Here is a 24,436-nt window from a genome sequence, read left to right on the forward strand (position 1 = left end):
AAGAGCTTTTTTCTTTCTCTGTGATTTATGTCTTCTCCCCTTCCCTCCTTGCCATGTCTACCTGGCCCAGGTGGGATTGAATAACCTGCTGGAGGCTTGGCCTTTCTTCCCATCCCCTTACCTGACACTCTTTGGGAGACTCTTTCCATGAAGGTGAGGGTGGGGGCCGGCCTGTGGCTCACTCAGGAGAGTGTGGTGCTGATAATACGAAGGCCGTGGGTTCGGATCCCATATAGGGATGGCCGGTTAGCTCACTGGGTGAGTATGGTGCTGACAACACCAAGTCAAAGATTAAGATCCCCTTACTGGTCATCTTTAAAAAAAAAAAAGGGTGAGGGTGGGCATGACTTTTACAGCCCAGGTATTTATACCAACCAAAGAGCTTCCCTCTAGAGCAGTCCTTCAACAACAGTCCCCAGGGTTTGATTTCTTTTCTTTTTTCTTTTTAAAACGATGACCAGTAAGGGGATCTTAACCCTTGACTTGGTGTTGTCAGCACCACACTCTCCCAAGTGAGCTAACCGGCCATCCCTATATGGGATCTGAACCCGTGGCCTTGGTGTTATCAGCATCGCACTCTCCCAAATGAACCATGGGTTGGCCCTCCAGGGTTTGATTTCTCAGTAACAACTCCTGCGATGACTCTCTGCTTCCCCCAGGTCAGAGAGCAGTCTCTTGAGGTGGGATGGCTTTGCTGCAAATGGAGGCCATTATGAAATCTGGGGGTAAAATATGGCGACCTATCACTTCCAAGGCACAGAGCCTGCTGAGGTCTGTATGACACTCGGCAGGTGTCATTCCCTCACTGGGCCCTGGTTTCTGTTCTGTCCAGTAAGGGAGTTGGCCCAGGTCATCTCCAGGGTGCTTCCAGCTCTGCTGTCCTCAGGTTTTACTCTATGGTTTTCTTCTTCATTCTGTGTATTATTCCTCTTCCTCCTATTTTCTCCCTCAATCTCAATCTCCTCCCTGAGCTCTCTTTCCCTAAGGAAGGCTGACTCAGCCCTAGGGATGTGCTGCCCTGGGTTTGGGATGAGAGCAGTGAGGGACCCTGGCCAGGTGACAGAAGACAAGGGAAAGAATACCTTTGAAATGAAAAGAAACTCAGGAGTCCAGCCCCAGGGAAGTGCCTGTGTGGGGATACTGCTCAGGAGGGACTCACAGGGAACTTCGGGCAGGTTGGGGGTGCCTCTTTCTGGGGCTTGCCCATCCCAGGTTCACCAGGAAGGTCTGGTCTTCATTATCAGGCCTCAGAGAGACATCTCTCAACTTCTCTTTGGATGTGGATGTGATGAAACAGAAGAAAAGGCTGCAGTGTTCAGACGTGGGAACCTGTCTGAGCCACCTCAGGGAGTGGAGCAGTGGGGCCCGTCTTTGTGAACGCCTCCTGCTCATCCCCACACAGAGAGAAGTAAGTGGAGGAGTGTGGACGGGAGACCAGAGGGGCCTGTGTCATTGAGAAAAGACTTGAGGTGTGTGCAGTGAAGGATACACACATGCAAAGGAGGTGATGAAAATAATCAGAATAGACCAAGAACCACATTGTGGCATGGGAGATGAAGATACTCTGATTGCTGACATTTTTCTTCTAATAAATCAGGAATAACAGGTGTCCCTCCCCTGTGTTTTCCAACCTCACCTGATAATAACAGTGGGGCTGAGGGCCCTGCTGCAAGTTAATGTCAGAAAAATGGTCCGACTAAATGGTAGAAATGGAAAGGTAAAAGTTGTCGTTTAAAAAGGTTTACTCTGGGCCGGCCCGGTGGTGCACTGCTACAGTGCGCCGCTTGAGAGTGTGGTGGCGCTCCCGCCGAGGGTTCGGATCCCACGTACAGACCGGCCGCTCACTGGCTGAGCGAGGTGCGGGGGCAACACTGAGGGTTGCGATCCCGTTGCCGGTCCTGGTTCGGTACGGGCGCGACACTGAGGGTTGCGATCTGTTGCCGGTCACGAAAAAAGACAAAAAAGGAAAAAAAAAAAAAAAAAAGATAAAAAGGTTTACTCCTAGTAAAGGTGCCCAGAAATGTGAAAAAAAACAAAAATGTACTTGTTAGGATTCAGAGACTAACAGGGCCCAGAATTTTGGACCTCTTAGGATTATTTATTCCAGTAAACAAACTTGTGAATTATGCTTCTGACTACACATCAGCTACCAAGGTGATTTTGGATTAGGAAAGAGTTTCTGGCAAATCTATGGCCCTCCTTAAGTAAAAGCATAACTACATTTTCTACTAGGAAATAATGCTCACTTACTTCCATGTGTTCAAAGCTCTTATGGCAGAAAGGCTCATATAAACAAAAATGACAAATGGCATTCTAAGCAATCTCATTTTCAGTTTTTACCTAATATGTCCCCTGTACTGCTTTGAGAAAAACCTTTGTGAACACAGATGTGACCATGACTTCCCTCCTGTGGCTCGCATTTGCTCTCTGAACGAAGGAAGTCTGAGCCAGTTCTTAACGCCTGATGGCCAGAATCCCTTTGTGATTGGGGTAAGAGCCATAAGAAGCTATGAGACCTGAGGCTGTAGCAGATCAAGGGAGAGTTTGCCAATGCTCTTGACAGCTCTTGACAGCTTGCTTTAAGAAAGTTTCTCTTCAGCCTGGCTTATTTGGAAGATGCCTAGGACTCCGACTCACCACTTTTATTGTTTACTTCTTGTTGTGACTACATCAAAGTTAAAAGTATTCTCTTTGCTGTCTTCCCCCCATACCCAACTCTCACCTTCTTTCCGTGTTGACCCCGCAGCTCTGTGAGGAGGACTGCTTCTCCAACATTAGTGTCAAGGTCAGATACCAACTGCAGAACCCCAAGGGATGGAGGGACCATCCCCACCCCATCCTGGACCTCTACACTGAGCCCTCCGCCGTCTTCCAGGTGATTCTGCCCACAGCTAGGACCCACCCCTCCTGAGGGCAATCCCATAAAAAAGCACCTGCTCCCCGAACTTCCAAGAAGGTTTGAATTTGGGATGGAGGGTCTTCAGAGAGCAGTACGGCCCCTCACTGTAAGAATGGGGAAATTGAGGGCCGGCCCGTGGCTCACTCGGGAGAGTGCGGTGCTGATAACACCAAGGCCTCGGGTTCGGATCCCATATAGGGATGGCCGGTTTGCTCACTGGCTGAGCATGGTGCTGACAACACCAAGTCAAGGGTTAAGATCCCCTTACCGGTCATCTTTAAAAAAAAAACAAAAAAAAGAACGTGGAAATTGAGTCCCTGAGATGGTGTTAATTTGCATAGGACTTCACTGGTGGGTAACACAGGTCTCCAACCACCCCACAGGGCTCAGACCTTTATGTTCAGAAAAGGTGCTTGCTACATACCTAATAAAGCATATGAATACGTTGCATACTGGAGCCCTCACTTGGCAAGGGTCTCCCCTATGGGGGCTGGACTGGAGCTGTCCTGCACTGTGCTGCACAGAGAATACCCTTTGGTTCACCTGCCTACTCAGGTCCTGCTTAGGACCTTCAGGCTGAATGTCCAGTCCCACCAAACCTGTGCCCTAACCTCTCCTCCTGGTGCTCATCAGTGCAGCTAAGACAGGTGGACAGTGTCACAAGAAATTTTTCTTATAACTAAGGGGTATCAGAAGGGGAAAATAAAGTCAAGTTTCCTGATCCTATGCTATCAAGGTGATTTTGTTCTCACCTAGTCCTTGTTCCCCAGGGTATTCTGTCAATCGCCATATAGAGAGTATAGTGCTGGCTATAACCAGTTGGTTAGCTCAGTTGGTTAGAGCATGTGCTGAGAACACCAGCATCAAGGGTTTTGATCACTGCTGATCCTGGGTGGAGCTAGCATCCCCCCCAACTCCCCTCCCCCCAAAAAAGGGAAAGTAAAAAAAATCAGCAGTGGGCTGGCTGGTTAATTCAGTTGGTTGGAGCATGGTGTTATAACACCCATACTGGTCAGCTGCCAAAAAAAACCAGACCAAAAAGTTGTAAGTACAGTCAGTTGGGATGAATTGAGTCTCCACAAAAAAAAAGAAAAAAGAAAAAGTGGTTCTTTTAGGCACAGAAAAGCTTCAGGTAACAATATATTTCTAAGTAATCATAGAACACTCATAACTGTCCAGTATTTTTACAAAACATTATCTTTATTAATTAAATTACATACACCTTTAGCTCCAGTTCTGATCAATTCCCAATATATCAGTCCCAAATAGTGAATAGAAACAGAGCAACTTGATCAGGTGCCTGTTCCCATTGCTCATCTGCCCAGGAAAAGGGATAACCAGGCTCCCTGTGAGCAAAGATTGTCATGTTAATTTTTTGGGCAAAGAGATTTTATTTTAAATTTATAGTAGTTAATTTATTTTTTTAAAGATTTAAAAGATTTAGTATTGACAGCAAGTTAGATGACTCAGAAAAGACTGGGAGCACTAATGTAATAGTTTTGGTGATAGGTAGATTATCATTAATTGTGTATATTGTTTTTTAAAAACTTTCCACTTTGAAATATTTCACTTACCAAAAAGTTCCAAGAATAGTCCAGAAAATTCTCATTTGAGAGTAAGTTACAGATATTATACCTCTTTACCCCGAATACTTCAGTATATATTTCCTAAAAACAAGGACATTCCCTTACATAATACAGTGTGATGATCAAAATCAGGAAATTAACAGTGATAGAATACTATTATCTAATCTACAAACTTTATTCAAATTTTGCCAGTTGTCCTATGAATGTCCTTTATAGCAAAAGAAAACATGTTCTGTTCCAGGATCATTCATTCCCTTTTATTGTCATTTATTATTAGTCTCCTTTAATCTGAACAGTTTCTCAGTCTTCCCTTGTCTTTAATGACTTTTAACATTTTTGAAGGGTAAGGTCATTTTGTAGAATGTTTCTCAGTTTGGGTTTGTCTGATGTTTCCTCAAGATTAGATCCAGGTTATGCATTTTTAGCAGGAATATTACAGAGGTAAAGTTGTGTCCTTCTCAGTGTATCATATCAGGAGGCACACAATGTTGATTCATCCCATCATTTGTGCTGTATCCCTTTGTAATTAATAAGCATGTTATGATGAGATGCTTTGAAATCATGTAATATCCTTCTTAACATCTATTTAGGATTCTTGCCTTAATCAAGGATTCTTGCCTTAATTAATATTACTATGATGATTTGGTAAAGAGATTTAAAAAATTATTCCATCTATAAAGTGAGTGAGGAAAAATCTGGTGTAGGCACATAGATGTTATCAGAGAATGAGTTCAGCTGGGAGCTTAGATGGTTTAACCAGGCTCTCTTTCACTGGGGTTGGGTGAAAGTGAACAGGCTACTTAGCTATGTAAAAAACAAAACAGGGGTGGCTGGTTAGCTGAGTTGGTTAGAGTACAGCGTTATAACGCCAAGGTCTAAAAGTTTGGATTCCCACACCTGCCAGCTGCCAAAAAACCCCCAAAACCCTGCACAAAACTGTGGAACTAATTAGACAGAACTCCATGCTCTGACTTCTGCAAACTGCATCTCTCTTCTCCAGGAAATAGAGGGTCTTCTTTCGGTTCTGGGCTCCCATTCCAATCCCAGGCCATGATAACAGACCTGCAGAAAGCTGCTGAGGTCATCACTGGCTGCTGGGGAGGGGAATGCAGAGGCTCCCCAGCTAAAGAGCTGTGTGTCTCCTTCATAATAAAAAATAGATCTAGCTACTTTAGAAAATTTGACTTTTCAGCTTGAACTGGGGCTTTTCAAGCTTCACGGGCCTTTTAAATCTCATGTGACTTTCCAAATTAGTTTGTTACGTGTAGGCAAGATTGCGAGGGAAATAGTTAATTTGCAGAGAAGACAGCCAGGGGGAGAGGACCTATAGGGACTGGGCCTTGACAGTGTTTGGTTGGGTAGCCCCATTCCTGCCCCTGCTGTTCCTGCCTAGACTTGAAAGGACTAAGGAAGCTTTTCTTCACATGGGTTTTCCTCCTAAAATGTTTAAAGTTGTGAGTGGTGCTGCTTAAATTACATGATGTGAATATGATGGGGACACCCACCCTTCCATGAAGGTCACCCCATCTTTGACCTTGGCTAGAGGGCTGACTCATAGAGTGCCCGTGGTGTGGGACAGATCCAGGAATATCACAGTCACAGCTCTCTTGGCCATATGGGCACAATCTCAGCTTGTCAGCTGTTACCTCCCTGTGACTGTACTTCTCAGAGTAAGTGGGAAGGACACGCCTAAGTGTCCTAAGGAGATCACAAGGCAGGACTGCTGGGGAAGGCGGAGTACCTGGGCTGATCCTGCCCCTTTTTCTCTGCTTACAGCTGCCCTATGAGAAGGCCTGCAAGAATAAGCTGTTTTGTGTTGCTGAATTACAGTTGGCCACCACCATCTCTCAGTGAGTTGAATCCTTTTGTCATGGTTTCCTGCAATTAACTTCCTCCTGAAGGCTTACCTGGGCAAACCCTCCCATCAGGATCTACTGACACTCCCTTCCCCTCCCCTTCATGGCCCACATAGGGTTTTTGCATTTATTATCTCATTATGTTCTCAGCCACCCCATGAGGGAGGCAAGACAGAGATTTGTATTCCTATTTTATACATTAGGAAACAGACTCAGTAGCTGAGGGCCCTATATAGGGTCACAGTTGGATCTGGTGGACTTAAACCCAGGTCTCTTGACATCCTGTACAGTGCTATGTTCATAACCCAGTGTTCTTCACTCCCAGGGCTACCACAGCTAGAGGTGATTTCTTTCCTGGCTCACCTCTTGGCCAATTAATTAATCAATTCATCAAATATTGCTGGAGCATCTTCTCTGTGCCAACCACCCTAGGTGCTGAGGATACCTCAGTGAACAACAGACAAAAATCTCTGTCCTCCTGGTGCTTTCAGAGGGAGAAGATAATAAATAAGTAAATTCTATGTTGATGAGAGGCACTGTGAAGAAAAATAAGGCAGGGAAGGTGGGTTGGGGTGAGGCTGTTTTAAATAGGGTGGCCAGGGAGGGTGACACTTTGGCACATACAGGAGGAGGTGGGGGCATGAGCTACGTGGGTGTCTGAGGGGAGAGCAACTGCATGTGCCCTGAGACAGGAATGTGCCTGGCAGGTAGGAGGCAGGGCAAGGACCCTGGGTGGTGGCAGTGAAGCAAGGGAGAAGAGGGGGAGGAATGTCAGAGAGGGAAAGATCCAGTGGGGCTTTGTAGGCTCTCATAAGGGCCTTTACTGTGAGCTGGGAGCCACAGTAGGAGTGACATGATCTTACATTTTAACTGGATTATTCTTGCTGCTGTGTTGAGAACAGACTGTAGGAGCAAAGGTGGAAGCAGGGAGATGGTAATTACTATTATTGTAATAACTCAGGTGAGAGATGATCGTAGTTTGGACCTGGGTGATAGCAAAGAAGGTGGTTTGATTTTGAAGTTAGAACCCATAGGATTTGCTGACAGAGTGGATGTGGGAAGTGAGCGAGAGAGAGAGAGGTTACAACCTGAGCATCTGGAACTGCACTGCCTAGCACACTAGCCACTAGTCATATTTGGCTTTTTAAACTTAATTTAACTAAAATTAGATATGATTAAACATTTAGTTTCTCAGTCGCACCTGCCACATTTCAAATGCTCATACCCATGTATGGCTAGTGATATTGAACCAGTACAGATATAGACTATTTTCATCAGTCACTGCAAAGTTCTATTGGACCACACCGAATTCTACAGTGATGGAGTTGTCAAGAACATGAGCTTGATTTTGGACGTGAGATGGTCTTAAAATGGTTCCCTGGCTACTAGTGCTGTGTATGTATCATGGTACTGATGGCTAGTTGGCCAGAGTTGGCATCTATGGGGAATGATGCTGTTCCCCAAGTCCTGGTAAGTGCTTTCATAGACGTCTGTAGGACGTGCGTTTCAGATGTGGACAGCTTAGCACTTACCCATCACTGAGGATCCAATTCAAGTGTTTTGGAATTCAGCCTAACAGACCAGCTGTTTCCCAGCCAACTCCATGCGAAGCAGAGACAGCACACACAGTTTGCCCTTCATCGCCCCCTAGTGTACATAGCGATCAATCTCTTTTTCAAAAGTACTTGTATTACTGAGCCTAATTGTCAGTGTGCAACTGTCTCTGTGGTTTTAACCTTTGTACAGACATGGATCCCATAGAGAATCTAATGAAAACTACAGGCCCCTTTCTCCCTGGAAGATCACATGTGCATACATAAGTGTTTGTATTCGGTGCCTCTGAAACTGTTCCTGGACTTCAGGCTAAGAAACCACCCTGTTAAATATCCTGATGGTGCTCAGATCTCTCTCTTGGGCTCTCGGACAGCTGACATCTGATTACCTCTACCTTGCTACCCTACAGGCACCTCTCATGTCCCAGACTGAACTCATCTACCCTCCTAGGGTCGATCACGTGTGTTCTGCCCTTCAGTGAATAGCATGCAAGCTGGAAACTCGGAACAACTGCTTGGCTCCTCTCTCTCTTCACTCTGCTTACCTTACCACCTCTGACTTCTCCCCACTTCTTTCCATCTTATTTCAGGCTGTATCATCTCTGGCAGATTTTCACAGGAGGCTCTGTCTCTGCCTCCCATCTGTGCCCCCCAGTCAATCCATCCTCTTCTCAACTGTGATAAAGACAAAAAGCAAAGCAAAACAACAACAAAACACACATCACATTACTTCCCAGATCTGCACATTCCATCTTTGGACATTTCAGACGTTTAAAAAGTTTTCTTTGTATTGTTAGTATGTTTTCTTGTAGATCTCAACTAGTGATAGTGGTTCTGCAGCCTGATAGGGGCCCCATAGTACCTCAGCAGTCTGAAGGAAGCTCTCACATATCCCCAAGTCTTCTCTTCTCCAGGCTGAATGGATGCATGTCTAAAACCATAGCCTTTAAATTGGAAGGGCCTGCATGATTCTGTGGGTGGGAAGCTGAGGCCAGTGAAGACAGGACAGTGTGTGGCTTGTGCACACTGACCTCCAGTGCTGAGCAGAGTTCTGGTGCATATGAAGTGCCCCATACATATTTGCAGAATGTGTGATTTGTGTCATAGAGTACCTTGCTTAGGGTCACAGTGAGTTAGTGGTGAAAAAAGGATTTGGATCCAGTTCTCTCAACTCCCTTTGGAGGCTGCTAGACCTCAGGCAATTTTGTTAGCCTCTCTTGGCTTCTGTTTCCTCTTCTGTAAAATGGAGAGTAACTGTACTATGTCATAGGGTTATTATGGGGATTAGCTGAGCATGTGAAGCACAGTCCTTGGCACATGGTCAGCACTATATAAAAGGTAGCCATTATTATCATCTCACACAGCAACTGAGATGGGTATAGCAGGCCAGGCATTTGCTTATGTTGAGGGGAAGAAAATCTAGGCTAAATGTATCCTTTAGGCAACATATCTAAGAAGTTAGTTAACAATGTGCTATTCTATCGCGTGAAAGTTTTTACAGGTTAAATAAACTGGTAACACTTTCATCTATACCCTGTGCAGGCAGGAAGTGATAGTTGGTCTCACAAAGGAGCTGACCATGAACATCAGCCTAACTAACTCTGGGGAAGATTCCTACATGACAAGCATGGCTTTGAATTACCCCAGAAACTTACAGTTTAAGAGGATACAAAAGGTAACTATGGTGCAGCTTTGGAGACTTGCCACTCACGTCCTTCCCTCGCTGCCATTCTTGCTTTTTTGCAGCAACCTCCTAACTGGTTTTCCTGCTTCCAGCCTCCTCCTGGTCCTTTCAATAAATGTTGAGTAACTAGATAAATACCCTCCAACCCAACTATGTGCTGTGGATTTATTCTCTGTCTTAAAAACCTTCAGTGGGACCATTTCACTGCACAGTCACCCCTCCCTGCCTGCAGCTTTCCTTAACCAGGGGTTCCGAGAGATAAATAAGCTCCAATGCCCTAAGGCATTGAGAAAGTAAAAAATTAGTTTAGACTGGGAATGTAACAATCAAGTAAAAATTAGTTTAGACTGGGAATGTAACAAGCAGTCCTTCCATTCATCAGGCTGGGATAGCAGACACAAAGCCAGCTGCAAAGATACTAGGAAACATTCTTTCTCCCAACAACACTCTGCAGCTGTAAAGTATCACAACATTGAGAAATTTTGTTCTCTAAAATCATAGATGATTAGAAACTTTGCTGTTTGAAGTTATATCACTAATCTTGCTCTTGCCTGGAGAATCTAGGTCACTTTGACAAAGAGAAGCAGTCTCAATTTCCATCTGAGGCACAGAGCTTCAGATAGAGTTTCTGGACACAGCTTTCCACACCTGTATTAACTTAATTGTTTCTAAGGAAATGACCCTGGGTCCACTTCGAAGTCCGGACCTGATATTGATTGGCCCCTTTACATACAGCTGTGCTTTGCTTTGAGACTATCAGAACACTGCTTTATTTACATTTCACATAAACTCTGCTCTTCCTCAGAATCCTTTAATTGAGTAACTCTCTTTTCATTGAGACACACCACAGTGCAGTTTCCACACTGCAATGAGGCAGCAAACCTGACTCTGTCAAAATATAGGTTTGTCTCTGGTTGTTTTAGGCTATTTGGGCTGGGGCAGCATCCAGTATTTGAAAAAATGAGATTATCTCCTATGCATCTAGAATGGAACTAGTGATGTACCATCCTTGGGAGAATTAAGAAAATAGTCACTCAATAATTTGTTTTTTGGTGATTGGCCAGTAGGGGGTCTGAACCCTTGACCTTGTTGTTAGAACAGTGCGTTCTAACTGAGCTAACCAGCCAGCCCCGACTCAAATAATTTTCTGTATTCAGTGGTCCAGGTGAGGAACCATGGTTGAGAAAAGCTGCATGGCTGTGCTTGCACGCACACCGGCCTTCCTGTCCATCTCAGTGTGTTAAGTTTGCAGTGGTCCAAGGCCCAGTTCAAATGTCTCCTTCTGCATGAAGACTTTACAGATTCTTCCTAGTTGGAATTCATCTCTTTCTCCACTGCTATTGTTTGTACTTCTCTTAGAACCACCTCTTAGGCCTTGTATGTATTTATTTTTCTTTTCTTTTTGTTGAATGGTTGGGACAGGGATTGAACCCTGGGCTTTGGTGGGTCTTGTATTTAAATTCCTCAACCATCTGCTACTGAGCCCTTCTTCCCAGCTTGTGAGGAAGACAGGGAGCAGTCTGATTTATTTGTGTCCCCAGCTCCTGGCAGGGTTTTGGCATGTAGAAAAATCAGTGAATGTTTGCTGAGTTGGCGTGAGGAAACTGCTCCTCTTTTTGCTCTTTAAGAACAATGTCTTCTGTGTTAACAGCCTCCCTCTCTGAACATTCAGTGTGATGACCCTAAACCAGTTGCTTCTGTCCTGGTCATGAACTGCAAGATTGGTCACCCCATACTCAAGAGGTCATCTGTGAGTCTTTTGATTCATTGGTTCTTCTCTCTAGCATGAAGTTGGTGTCTTCTACATCCCAGTCTCATTCAACTGGGGCTATGGCCCCTCTACTGTCCAGGAGGAAGGGGAACCTCAGTGAGCCCACAGAAGGCACCTGTGCCCCTGCAATGACTTGGCATTCTGTTCTTGTTATCAAAGATATTTAAAATGTTCTTTTATTCACACACAAAGTAAAACGAGGTTATGGTAGGATCGACTGGTGTTCTAGTTCTGGTTCACTTATCCATCAGCTGTGTTCTTCCCTTTAATTTACTGTCAACCCACAGCATTGCTAGAACTGCTGTTTGCTCTGAAAGTAGGGAGTGTTGGGGATGCGGGCTAGTGTTTTCCAGTATACAGCCATAGACAAACTGTTGCTTCTCCTCAGTAAAGCAGAGTGAAGTTGGGGGTAGTATGAAAGGAGCAAAAGTTATTAGTCCTGAGGAGAGTCCCTGTTTTTTTTGTGCTGTGAAAATGTCTGAAGTGGTTTCCTTGCCTGTCAAAGGGGAGTAATGCTGTCTGCACAGCTTGCTCCATGTTTGCATTAAAGCTTAAATGAAATAATGCATGTGGAAATATGCTGGGCTACACAAATGTGAGGAATATGAATTGTTTCCTAGGGCTGTTTAGTTAATAGTAGACAGTTTGAATTGTGGATGGTATAGAGAGGAAACAAAAGCGACCATTTTTTTCCCCTTTAAAATAGGCAAACGTTTCAGTAGTTTGGCAGCTAGAGAAGAATGCCTTTCCAAACAGGACAGCAGACATCACTGTGATCATCACCAAGTGAGTAGCGCCTGTGTCACAGCAGACTCAGGCTGTGGATCTGGAAGAGATTTCCCTCCCACATGCATCCTGTGAGAGCTGTGGTCCTCTCACTGCCCAAGAAGGGGAACCTCAGTGAGCCCACAAAAGGCACCTGTGCCCCTGCAGACTCGGCTTTCTATTCTTGTGATCAAAGATACTTAAAATGTTCTTTTATTCACACACAAAGTAAAACTTTGGTATAGTCTGGTGGAATGAGCCTAGGAGTTATAGTTCTGGTTCACTTAACTTTGGAATAGCTCTGTCATCTGCAAAACCTTTATGTTTGGGGACAGGGTGGGGCATGGTGTTGGGAAGGGGTTCTCAAATGGGGGCAGAATGGAGGCAATACATGGAGACAATTTGGATTGCCGTGACTTGGGAAGAGGGGGCAGTGCTACTGGCATCTAGTGGGTAGAGGCCCGAGATGCTGCTAAACATCCATCAATATATAGGACGACCCCAAAACAGTTACCTGGCCCATTTCAGTAGTGTTGAGGCTGAGAAACCCTTTTTAAACCAGTATTTCTCTTAAGTGTGGTCTTCTAGTGATTCTTCTGCACTTAATTGCTTATCCCCAAGAGCCTTTTCTTATATGACCCACAATGACTCTGAGAAGCCAAGGCACAGAAGCAACTGTTATGAACAAAGCAGGTGTGCTGTGAACTAACACTCTTATTCCTAGTTCCAATGAAAGAAGGTCTTTGGCCAGAGAGACCTGCAGCCTTCAATTCAGGCATGCCTTCATTGCAGTTCTTTCCAAGTAAGCACTCCCCAGGGGCCAACACTAGTGTGACTGCTGTGCCTGGGGCACAGCTTCAGGCATTCTCTCTTGTGGATGGAACTGGTGGTCAGGGTGGATGTGGGCACTGTCCTTTTCTGAGAGGAGGCTGCTCAGAACCCAGGCTCTGACACTGATCTTTTAAAACCTCATAGTGCTCCTCAGTGGAGGGGAAGTGCCAACTGGTCTTCCTACAAAAGGATACTGATGTGATGCTATGGAGGGAAGAGAGGGGCTGCGGGATGGGAAAGTAAGGAGGGATAAAAGTAAGGCCACTCTCAGGAGTGATAAGTAGAAAATGAACCAGCTCAACCAGAGAATTCAAATATTCTCCCTCATCCCAACTGCCCTGCAGCCAGTTTACATTTTGACATTCAGCTTTGATTCCTCTTAAGGATCTGGTACCCCCTGTCCTAGTGTATCCAATCAGTAGTATTCAAGTTTATTCAAAACGAGAAGGGGACCTTGAGGCCTAACATATGTCATCTCTCTCAATTGCAGGCCATCAGTGATGTACATGAACACAAGCCGGGGGCTTTCTGACCACAAAGAATTCTTCTTCAGTGTAAGTGCTTATTATTGCAAAGCTACAGGTGGCAAAGCAACACCAGCTTTGACTCCCTACTCTCTGACTTTATTTTGCAGATACATGGGGAAAATCTCTTTGGAGCTGAATTCCAGTTGCAAATTTGTGTCCCAATCAAGTTACATGGTTTCCAGATTGTAAGAGTGAAGAACCTAACAAATACTCAGGTACTTAAAGGCAGTTCTATATCATGATCACATCTGTTTCCAGAGTGACTGTGGGTTTTCAAAGGTACAAAAACTAGAGTTCTAGAAAAGGAGTAAAAACAAGGTTAGCCATGGGAAAACATTAGGAGTAAATTACCAAAGTCATGTTCAGAAGGAGTATCAACCAGTCAGATCTTAAAAAGCATTTGTTTTCCTCCCCTTGATGAAAAATAAGCAAAAATTCAAACCTTTCGAATAGACATGGAGACATTTATTTTCCCTTTAAAATCAGTAAGTTCTGCTTCTCTATGTGATTAGTGAGTGAGCTCGATAAACATGTGACATTTCTCACATTTTCCCGTATAAATTGCTCACTATCTTCCCTTCCTTTCCCTCTGGTCTTTCTTGCTCTCTATTTGCTACAGCCTCTTTCCTTTCAGTTGACTCCTCATCAGTATGACAGCTGAGGCCATGGTTTTCCATTTTTTTGTTTTTCTGTTTTTTTGCTCAGATTACATAAAGTGTCAAGGCTCAAAAATGAAAATATGGTATTTACAGAATGACAATTAGAAAGAGGGCTTTTAAGATGTAAACACTTATTCTCATGTAGTTTATTTTTAAATAACACTTAACAGCAAGCTTAAAAATTTCAGTTCCATTTGGAAATAAAATTCTTGTTTGAGAAGCTGATTAGAAACATGTAAGAAAGGGAATTCCACCCTGCTCTGGGGATGAAGATTGAAAACAGCACAAGAGGTTTCAAGACCAGTGCCCTCTCAGTTTGGGGCAGTAAGACATTTGGCTTACTTAAATAGGCTGTGCTGGCAGAGCAGGTCGGTGGCAGAGCTGAAGTTCAGCACTGTCCTATGGAAATATTGGATCTTTTTCTTCATTTGCTTCAAGGCAGGGGTGTTACGTTTAGTCTTGAAGGTCATTTGTTTCAGAATCTTATCTGTGAGGTAATGTAGCCAGAGCACATTATTATAAGGGTGATATTCACCCCAGCAGTTGTTGTTCTCCTTCCTCATGAGCCTGTAGATCTCAAACTGGTAGTCACCTTCACCTGTAAATAGGTCCTCATCCATGGAAATGTCACAGAAAACTACAATCCCATCCCGCTCCAAGCGTGACAGGGTGTAGTCAATGATGTTGACTTGCAGCCCACAGGTGGGAATAGTGCTTTTCTTCCCGTTGAGTGTGTAGTGGAGCTCTTTGAGGCTGGTTTTCTTTAAGAGCACATTCCCCCAGTGTAAGTCTCGGTGCTCAAAGTGTAGCGATGCCTCTGCCACTGCAAGGGATGCTGTGATCTGGTGTAGAATGCTCTTTGCAGTAGCCATGGAGGACAACTTCGTTTTCATTTGCTCTAAGTCAGTCCCTCCAAACTCAAATTCTAGCACAATGAAGAGCTGGTCTTCCTTAAAAAAGTCAGGCCGGCCATTTGCAGATCCCTTGGTTGAGTTATAATGATCCCAGGCTTTGAGGAGCAAGGGAGGGTAAGACCCTTGAACACAGTGCACTGAGTTCAGCCCAATGAAGCCTTCTGTGCAGTTGCACACCTCATTAGACAAGAGGCTCAGCTCTTTGGAGATGATGATCTCTGGCAGGATTTCCTCAAAGGTTTTCTGATGGGATCCATTGACTAAATCTGGTCCTTCAATAGCAATGATTTTTAGGGCTACAGGTGTGTGATCAACAATTATTTTAAACACTTCACCAAACACCCCTTCCCCAATTTTCTCACACTGTTCCAGTTTTTCTGTTGAAAGGCAATAGCTAAAGGGGATAGGACCTTCCTGATTGCATTCCCCATAAACTTTTTCAGCATCAGATACCTTTTTATTTGCAACATGTAGAGTCTTTAAGGGGCTTAGCAAATACAAGGAAGAGGAGTGCCAGGGAGACAGAGCACTATTTGTTCTGTTCATGACAGGAGGGTTTGAATATTCTGATATGAAGGATGCAGAGAGAGAACTGGCAACGGTATAGCTACTGCACATCTCTGACACATCAGTCACAATTTTCTTCTTGTGGAAACTGAAGGATGCCCTGGTTTGGGTCCAAGAGCAGGCATTCTGTAAATGAGTCAGGTCCTGGGTGAGGAATGAATCTTTCCCCATCTTTTGACCCTTTTTAAACTGGCGGTAATGGAGGAGGGAGGTTTCCACTGCCTCCTGATGTTTCCTCTTTCGTCGTGGCACAGTTCTCTCAGGCCTGTCGATTTTACCAGGTTCAATACAGCCCTTGAAACCACTGGCCTTCTTGTATTTTATCCGGAAAGCCCCCTGGGACCCAATCTCTTGACAAGAGTCCTGGTCTGTGGCCCTCTTCTTTCGGGTGCTTGATAGACCTGGGGCCTCCAGACTGTTTCCCACCAGTTCCCTTTCAGAGCGGGACTCCCTTACATTCTTCCCATCTGCCCCAAACTCAGAATCCTCAGGGTTTCTTAAGTCCACAAGGCTAAAGAGAGCTGACCTGAAGCTGGCACGGGCTTGGTGGGCCATCCCGGCGAACCTGCCTCCTCCTGTTGCTGCCTCCTGGGAACAGGGGAGAGATGCTCGGTTCAGGGAGGCTGCCGGAGAGGCGGAGGGGCCGGGGGAGATGATGCTGTCCCTTGGCGCTAGGGACCCGGGGATGGTCGAGGCCAGAGAGCTGAAGAGGGAGGCACTGGTGCCCAGCTCGTCTGTGTCCTTGGGCTGGCTGCACACGCTGAGGTCCGCGCTGGGCCAGCCCGGGTTGCGGCGGCCGGGGTTGCAGCTGGAGAAGGGCGGCGTTCGGAGCGGGCTGCAGGGGGTGCTGCACTTCTGCGGGGGCCGAGATCGCAGCCTCAGGCGTATTGGGGTCACGGTCAGACTCGACCGTGTCCTGGAGACGCGGCCCCCAGGACGCCTCCGCCGTCGACCCACCGGGCTTCCGGGGAAGTCAGGGTCGTCAGGATCCTCGGAAGCGACCGACTGCGAGGGGCCGCCGCTGCTGGCGTCGCTGCTGCCACTGCTGCTGCAGAAACGCTTCCGGTCCTGCGGCGGGAACCACTGCGCTGCTGCTCGGCGCGGCCTTCGCCGCGGCCCGCCGCCAGCCGCAGCCCCATACGTTCGGAGCAGCCGGCTATCCTGTCGCGGGCGTGACGCCGCCATGGCGGGCACCCGCCAAGCTGTTCAAATCCAAACACCGCGAGACTTGCGCGCGACGCGTACGTGGCCGCCGTCCGCCTCCCCGCCGGGTCCTAGCGCCCAGGCGGGCGCATGCGCAGCGCGCCGGGTCCGCGGGAGCAGAGAAGGGGCAGAAAACCGTGCGTCTCGGCAATGGCTCTCGTTTCAGGCCTACTCAGTGTGCACCCAGAGTCAGGAGCGCGCTTGTGGGAGCGATCCTGTTCAGGTGAGCTCGGTAGTCCCGAGAGGCCGAGGGGGAGAGGGCCTGAAATGGGTGACAGGCGAGGCCAGGATGCTACTTTTCCAAGTTACCCCCTGAAGGCAAATGCAGGGCGGTCCACAACGCCCGCCCTAACCTTTGGAGATTTGCTTGGGCTACGGTGAGCGCTGAAACTGCTCACACCTTCTGTTCTGGGACCTTAGGATGCTTTGTGTCCTAAGCGTTAAAAAATTTAGCCTTTCTCCACGAAAGGGGATTGTGCTGACCACCCTTGCCTTTTCCAGCATGTGGAAGAATGGCATTCGGTGAGCTGTGCCATCACTTCAGATAAAGAAAATGTAACCGTGGCTGCAGAGATCTCCTTGGGTCACTCTAAGCAGGTACTTGAGACTGTGAAATGCTCCAGATTTGATTGTCCGGCAGTTCATGGGCATCTCTCCTAGAAAGGACAATAGCACCTAAAATATAACATGTCCAGAATTGGTCTCTTGATCCACCTCCTCCCCCAGCCTGTACCTTGGTCAGTTACTCGGGCTACCCTCACGAGGGTCATTTACTCCAGTGTGTACTAGGCATTCTAGGAATTACCCTGACTCCTCCCTTTCCTACATCCCCATGTCTATTCCAGCAGCACAAGCCCTCCCATTCCACCACCAAAATATATCCTAAATCCATTCACTTCTCTCCATCTCCACTACTAGGTAATTCAGGCCGCCATCACTTGCAGGGGCTACTGCAGTTACCTCGGAACTGCTGCTCTTGCCTCTGCTCTTCCCACACCATCTACAAATAATTCTTCATAAAACAGCTATCTATCTTCTAAAAACAAACATCAAATGGTGTCTCTCCCCTGCTTAAAACAAAAACAAAAACGGTAGCATTTGAACACATTTAGACTAAAATCCATTTTTTTTTTCACTGCCTTCAAGGCACTACATGATCTGGTCTCTGATTAATTCTTCAATTTCATCTAGTACCCTCCTCTCTCTGCCTCTGTCCCTTACTTATAATCCAGCTACTCTGTCCTTTCTGTTCTTCCAGATGACCAATATTATTCTGGCCGCAGGACCTTTGTATTTGCTGTTCCTTTGCATAACACTGCTCTTTCCCTAGATTTTCACGTGGGTGGTTTCTTATATTTACCTTTATTTCTTATATTTAAAAGGTTATTTGTTTAGGACTTCCCTCATCACTTATTCTAAAGTGAGGATGGTGATCAAATTTAAACATTTTGCAGTGATCCAGGTGAGAGAGATGAGGTCTGAACTGAAGAATTAGCAATGGGAATGGAGAAAAAAGGGACAGGTGCAAGAGAGAATTAAAAAAAGAATTGTCAAGAACTGGCTTTGGATGGGGGTTGCGGCACAAGGTAAAGGGTAGGGGAAAGAAGTTAAGGAAAACTGTGTATTTCTTTCTTGGCTAACATGGTGGATGCTGAGGCCATTAACTAGGCTAAGGAATACTGGAGAAAGAACACATTTAAAGGGAAAGGTGGTGAGTGCTGTCCGAAGACTGAGTCCATGTCTCAAATATGTTTTGTTTCCCTCCCTCCTTCCCCTGTCTTATAGTTGCTAAGAGATATAACGGAACTGCAGATCCTTGGTGAAATATCTTTCAACAAATATCTATATGAGGGGTTGAATGCAGAGAACCACAGAACTCAGGTAATCCTGGGCTGTTTTCTGGGTAGTGTCCTGGGAAAACTGTGCCTAGCTTTTGAGCCCCTACACACTATGCCTTCTTCCTGTTTTCAGTCTTATCACTTCTGATCTTGGCTCTGCCACCAACTTGCCTTTGTGACCTTGAGTGAGTCAGCTTCTGCCTCAGTTTTTTGCCTATGAAATAAGGCACTGAATAAGAGGCCTCTTATTCAAGAGCTGAGGAGATCTAAATTGAAATAACTAGGCTGGAATCAACAGCAATATATACTTGATTTGAAAATGTATTGAAAATGTATTCCTAAGTGAGAAATTATTTTTTGTATATGTTAACTGTCCTCCTAATGTGCAATATCAGTATTTAGTTACAGTATTTAACATTTACAGTACTCAGCAATGAATAGTTCTTTTATGAGACTTAGACTGAGTACTGGAACTCTTGGAATTAGTTTTGCAGAAGTATAACCAGAAGTCAAAATGATGTCTGTGATCTATGATCCAAATGCTCCTGTGTGTGTTACCCCACATTTTCTTGTTGACACTCGCCTGGACATGCTACTGGTTTCAGAGATGATCTAACTGTGAGCTCTTTAGTTGGGCATGATTCTTCGCTAAAGGGAATGTGAGGAGAGTAAGTCTGGATTGCTAAATATTAGGTCCTCTGATTTCCTCCCTGGAGCAGGAGAGAGGAGCAATTGTTTAGACATGGCACAATAATGTTTCCTTTTATTTTGAAATATTCCTAATGTAGAAAATTATTTATTTATTTATTTTTTCCTTTTTGTCTTTTTTACTGACCGGTAACGGGATCGCAACCCTTGGTGTTGCGCCCGCACTGCGCTCAGCCAGTGAGCGGGAACCGGTCTCCACATGGGATCCGAACCCTCGGCGGGAGCGCCGCTGCGCTCCCAAACGGTGTACTCTCCAGTGCGCCACCGGGCCGGCCTGAAAATTATTTATTATTTATTTATTATTTATTATTATTTATTCCTAATGGAGTAAATAGAAGTGCCCTATTATCACACTACCCAGATTAAAAAAAATAAAAGTAATAGCAAGAAAATCCAAGCCTGGGCTGGCCTGTGGCTCACTCGGGAGAGTGTGGTGCTGATAGCACCAAGGCCATGGGTTCGGATCCCATATAGAGATGGCCGGTTTGCTCACTGGCTGAGTGTGGTGCTGACAACACCAAGTCAAGGGTTAAGATCCCCTTACTGGTCATCTTTAAAAAAAAAAAAAAAAAAATCTAGGCCTTACAGAGGGTACCAAATGAAAAAGAATGATTCCGTCACTAACCTCCTTCCCATGCACACAACTACCTCTTCCCAAAGGGAGGAGTTCCTGTTAACAGTTTCTTATATGCACATTATTTATTTATAAATTTCCCCTCTTTCTTACTGATGCTTTTGTTTCTATAGAATAGATTCCCCCAAATTTCTTTCTTAAAATGTAATATTCTAAGCAAAGTATTAAGTAGTTCTTGATAATAAGCACTTGATTTACAATGAATCTTTAAGTATAAATGGCTGAGTATCCAAATGCATTTCAGCCTCAAGTAAGGGAAAAATCCAGCTAATGTACCATAAGGGCATATATGCAGCTTATCTGTTGAGGGAGGCAGGCCCAGGGTCAGTGGCCTGACTCCTCTGATCCTTGTACTCTGCTGTCTGTATGTTGGTGGCCTTCCCTCATGGCCAGCACAAAGTTGCCACATCTCCAAATGCTATGTGCAGAATATAAAATAGGAAGTGAGAGGTCAGTAGCAAAAGGATTTTTCTTCATGTGCCTTCCCTTTTGAGGGAGGAGAGTTTTCCTACAAGTTCCCAGGAGACATCGTCTTATATCTTATTAGTGAGAACTGGATCTCATGTCAGTCACTGGCAAAGGAGAATAGCTTTGTCACAATTAGCTTAGACCAATCACGATTTCTACACAAAGTCTGAAAGGAGAGAATGGCTATTGGCTAAGCCACCATCAGTGTTTGCCACAAGCAGTAGTATCCTGTGTCCTGCTTCTCCCTTAACCTCTGCCAGGGCAGCTTTCGGGCACTTTTGGTCACCTGTGGATTTAGAACTGGGAAAAAGGAGAAGGCTTTGAGAAATACGTGCATTTTTTTTACTCAAATCTGGCCCATTTCACCACTGTCACCTGGGGACTTCATTTCCTTTCTTAAACCCATGTTCTTGAGCCCCCTCCTTTCCCTTCTGTGGAAGAAAAAGCCAGCTCTCTTCCTGTTCTTCCTCCCTCTCTGTTGTTTTGGTACCTCCGTATTCTCAAGGCCCAGAATTTACTCCTATTAAGTTTAGCTACCTGTGAGTTAAATAGAACCTGGAGGGTCAACCCTAGGCCAACCAGCATTTGTAACTTAATTGGAAGAGGCCTTAAAGGTTAGTTTGTCTAGCCCTTTACCCCATACAGAAATCTCTCGAAAGCATCTCTGACCTTAAACATGTGCATGAAGGGAAGTCAGCGTTTTGGGAAGCAGAGAAGTCTTGATGGCTCTTTGGCCCCACCTAAGCCCTGAGAACATGCTGTGGCCACAACTCGAGAGGGCCATATCTTGAGAGGGTTTTAGTTGGGAAGCATATTCCCTCAGCTTTCCAGCTGAGCCCTGCCAGTGAGAAGAGAGATTAGATCCCTGAAATTGAGAGAGCCCTTGGAAAACAAAACTTGGGGGTGACTTCTGGTAGAAGAGCTCTATGGGTAGTACACATGGACACAATCTTACATTTATTATCAGGTCCCCGAGATAACATACTCTTTTAGTCTAGTAAAGAGCAGATCATTGCTTTCGTCATATATTTTGTGTGGGGAAAACATACAATCAACGACTGTAGGGATTTGTGCAAGATCAAAAAGAGCTGTTAGAACAGAGTTGGAAAGGACTTGGAGATCATTTGAAATGTCACCATTTTTAGATTAATGAACATGGCACTCAAGGACATATAGTGGCATAGCTGGATGTAGAATCTTGAGTTTCTGTCTCTGGGCCAGTGTTCTTTAAAACCTAGGGACCTAATTCCTTAGGACCCTCTGTCAGACTGTCAGAGCATCATTAGCAGAAGGTCACAATCTCCTGACAGACTTAGTTTTTTTAGATAAGAGACCAAAATAGTTTCTTATAAAGTATTTTTGATTGCTGGTCGGTTCAGGGATCCAAACCCTTGACCTTGGTGTTACAATACTGTACTCTAACCAACTGAGCTAACTGGCCGGCCCATAGGATGATTTTAGATGATCTAAAATGCCGCTCAGGGAATGTTTAGCTTTTTGCTTTACTGTCATCCGTCTTGGTCAATACACAGAAAACATTCCAAGTCCTTATATTTTGCTCCTTAAAATAACGTGGAATTTTTTCCTCATTTGCTTTACCTGTTTATTGGATGATCTCTTTGTCTTGTCTAGATCACTGTCATCTTCCTGAAAAATGAGGAATATCATTCTTTGCTGATTATCATTGGAAGCAGTGTTGGTGGCCTTCTTGTTTTGATCGTGATTATAGTCATCCTGTTCAAGGTCAGTTCTACTCAGGTTCGTAATGGCAAAAGAGGACTGGCTCTGGTGTTGGACATAGTGCTCCCTAGGACAGCCAATCCCTGACTTAGATCAGCTACGCTGGCCTGGTAGCCACTTTTCCCTCTTCCTTCAGCCACACACCCCCTGTTTAGGCAAATGAGTAAGACATTTTCTGTCTGAAAAAAAAAAAAATCTAATTGAAGTATTGTAGTATAGAGAGATCTGAAACAGATCTGATTGTCATTCTCCTTTTCTTTCATACCAGCCAGCTGAAAATAAAAAAAAAAAAGGGGGAAAAAAATCCTTTCCTTGCCTTTCTCTGTCTTAATGTTCAAATTTTTATGCTATTCAAGATTCTTTGCTCTCTGGCCACTACTATTTTCTACCCGTAAGTATAGCTTGATTTACAATGAATGTTTTTTCTTTAAACAGGTTGAACTGGGCCTGCCCGTGGCTCACTTGGGAGAGTGTGGTGCTGACAACACCAAGCCAAGGGTTAAGATCCCCTTACCAGTCATCTTTATTAAAAAAAAACAACAAAAAAACCCCAAGTTGAACTGTTCCCTAGATACGAGGCACTTCAAAAAGTTCTTGGAAAAATTCTTATTATCTTTTAATTTTATTTTTCCGTGAAGTTTTTGAAGTACCCTTGTAAGTTTATGCCTCTCTGCTTGTGCATAGGTTCTTCCTCTTGCCAGGAATGTTCTTCTTGAAGAAGTGAGCTTCTTGGTGTAGGAGGCTGTACTTGATCTCTTTCTTTTTTCTTTTTTGTTTTTGGCGGCTGGCCAGTATGGGGATCCAAACCCTTGACTTCGGTGTTATAACAGCGCACTCTGACTAACTGAGCTAACCAGCTAAACATTGATCTCCTTCTCTCAGCATAGTAGGTTGTACTGAGTGTTTTTACATAAATAATATTAGATCTGGGCTGGCTGATTAGCTCTGCTGGTTAAAGCATGGTGTCGTAACACCAAGGGCCAGCCACATATACACAAAAAAGATCTAGTACAACTGAAACTATAATACTTGGCAGAATCAGTTAAATTAAAAAGGTTCAAGTGCTTTGGGGGTTCAGAGGAAGGTGGAAAGTCAGCTCTGACTGGGGAGTGAGCACCGGGGAAGGCAGCATGTAAGAAGGGTCTTGAAGGATTGGATTATCAGGGAGAGAGTCAGAGGCAGGTAGAGGAAGAGAATAGAGTATGAGATGCAGAGGTATATAGGGGCCATTGAAGCAACAACCAGAATAACAGTTTTCTGAAACAGATGGATATCTTTGGCCTATAATTGGACTTCCTCTCCTTTGTTTCAGTGTGGCTTTTTTAAAAGAAAATATCAACAACTGAACTTGGAGAACATAAGGAAGGCCCAGCTGAAATCAGAGAATCTGCTCACAGAAGAAAATTACAGCCTGCTTCCTCATCCATTGGGAGAGAGTATCAACCAGTCCTCCAACTTCTAGAGACTTGGGGTGGTACTAATGACTTTTTCCTTTAGGATGATCTAGAGCAGCATTGGACACATTGATTTGTAGGATGTTGGTTTTTAACCATATGTTGTCCCAAAGTGTCTTTGCATTGTGCAAAAAGTTAACTTGGAAAACATTTGGTATTAAATAAAGTTAAACTGTTTTCTTTACGGTAGCATCTTTAATGTGCAAATATAATATTCTTTATGATTTGCAGTAAATTTTGATATCTGATAGGGCAAGTTTTCATCCTAATTTTTTTTTAAATTATTGATTATATTCTTTCAGATAATTCTTAGTATCAGTTTTTCAGATTTCAAGAAAATTCCCTTTGGGGTTTCAACTTAAACATACAGGTTAAGTTGGGGAACATTGATATCTTTAGAGTATTGTCTTCCTACTCAGAAATATGACAATTCTCCACTTGCTGAGATTTTTAAGAACATTCTGCAACAAGGTTTTATTTTTTTCAAAGAAGTCTTAATTTACGAAAATGTTTATTTCTAGATGTATTATAGTTTTTGTTGCTACTATGAAAATATCTTTTTTTCCCTGACTGATTAGAATTTGTATTTAGAACAGTTGGTTGTTTTGAGTATGTATCTTATCTGGCCATCTTATTGAATTCTGTTTTTTAATAGTTTTTCAGTTGATTCTCTTGGATTTTCTAAGGAGACATTCCTATCTGCAAAAAATGGTAATTTGGAGTCTTTCTGATATTTACGCATTTTTTTTTTAAACCATTACTTCTTTGACTAGGACTTA

The 24,436-nt window shown here is 44.4% G+C and overlaps 2 protein-coding genes across 2 annotated transcripts in view; one reads left to right on the top strand and one right to left on the bottom strand.

Annotated features, from left to right (window-relative positions):
* ITGAE (integrin, alpha E (antigen CD103, human mucosal lymphocyte antigen 1; alpha polypeptide)) overlaps positions 1 to 23,841 on the top strand; it is a 49,931-nt gene extending 26,090 nt beyond the window's left edge. The window contains exons 19-32 of the mRNA XM_008569042.1: positions 1,245 to 1,408; positions 2,747 to 2,875; positions 6,262 to 6,335; positions 9,437 to 9,569; positions 11,230 to 11,328; positions 12,056 to 12,135; positions 12,839 to 12,916; positions 13,436 to 13,499; positions 13,580 to 13,687; positions 16,982 to 17,038; positions 17,317 to 17,412; positions 18,601 to 18,696; positions 22,096 to 22,206; positions 23,516 to 23,841. Of these exons, the coding sequence (XP_008567264.1) occupies positions 1,245 to 1,408; positions 2,747 to 2,875; positions 6,262 to 6,335; positions 9,437 to 9,569; positions 11,230 to 11,328; positions 12,056 to 12,135; positions 12,839 to 12,916; positions 13,436 to 13,499; positions 13,580 to 13,687; positions 16,982 to 17,038; positions 17,317 to 17,412; positions 18,601 to 18,696; positions 22,096 to 22,206; positions 23,516 to 23,665 (1,439 nt within the window). The 3' untranslated portion in view covers positions 23,666 to 23,841. The remainder of the gene's footprint in view (positions 1 to 1,244; positions 1,409 to 2,746; positions 2,876 to 6,261; positions 6,336 to 9,436; positions 9,570 to 11,229; positions 11,329 to 12,055; positions 12,136 to 12,838; positions 12,917 to 13,435; positions 13,500 to 13,579; positions 13,688 to 16,981; positions 17,039 to 17,316; positions 17,413 to 18,600; positions 18,697 to 22,095; positions 22,207 to 23,515) is intronic.
* GSG2 (germ cell associated 2 (haspin)) lies at positions 13,929 to 16,797 on the bottom strand. Its single transcript, XM_008568804.1, has one exon. The coding sequence runs from the start codon at positions 16,795 to 16,797 to the stop codon at positions 14,470 to 14,472; it is 2,328 nt and encodes a 775-aa protein (XP_008567026.1). The 3' UTR covers positions 13,929 to 14,469.
* Positions 23,842 to 24,436: the final 595 nt, after the last annotated feature.

The sequence above is a fragment of the Galeopterus variegatus genome, unplaced genomic scaffold (genome assembly GCF_000696425.1).
Source record: "Galeopterus variegatus unplaced genomic scaffold, G_variegatus-3.0.2 Scaffold25, whole genome shotgun sequence".
NCBI lineage: Eukaryota > Metazoa > Chordata > Mammalia > Dermoptera > Cynocephalidae > Galeopterus > Galeopterus variegatus.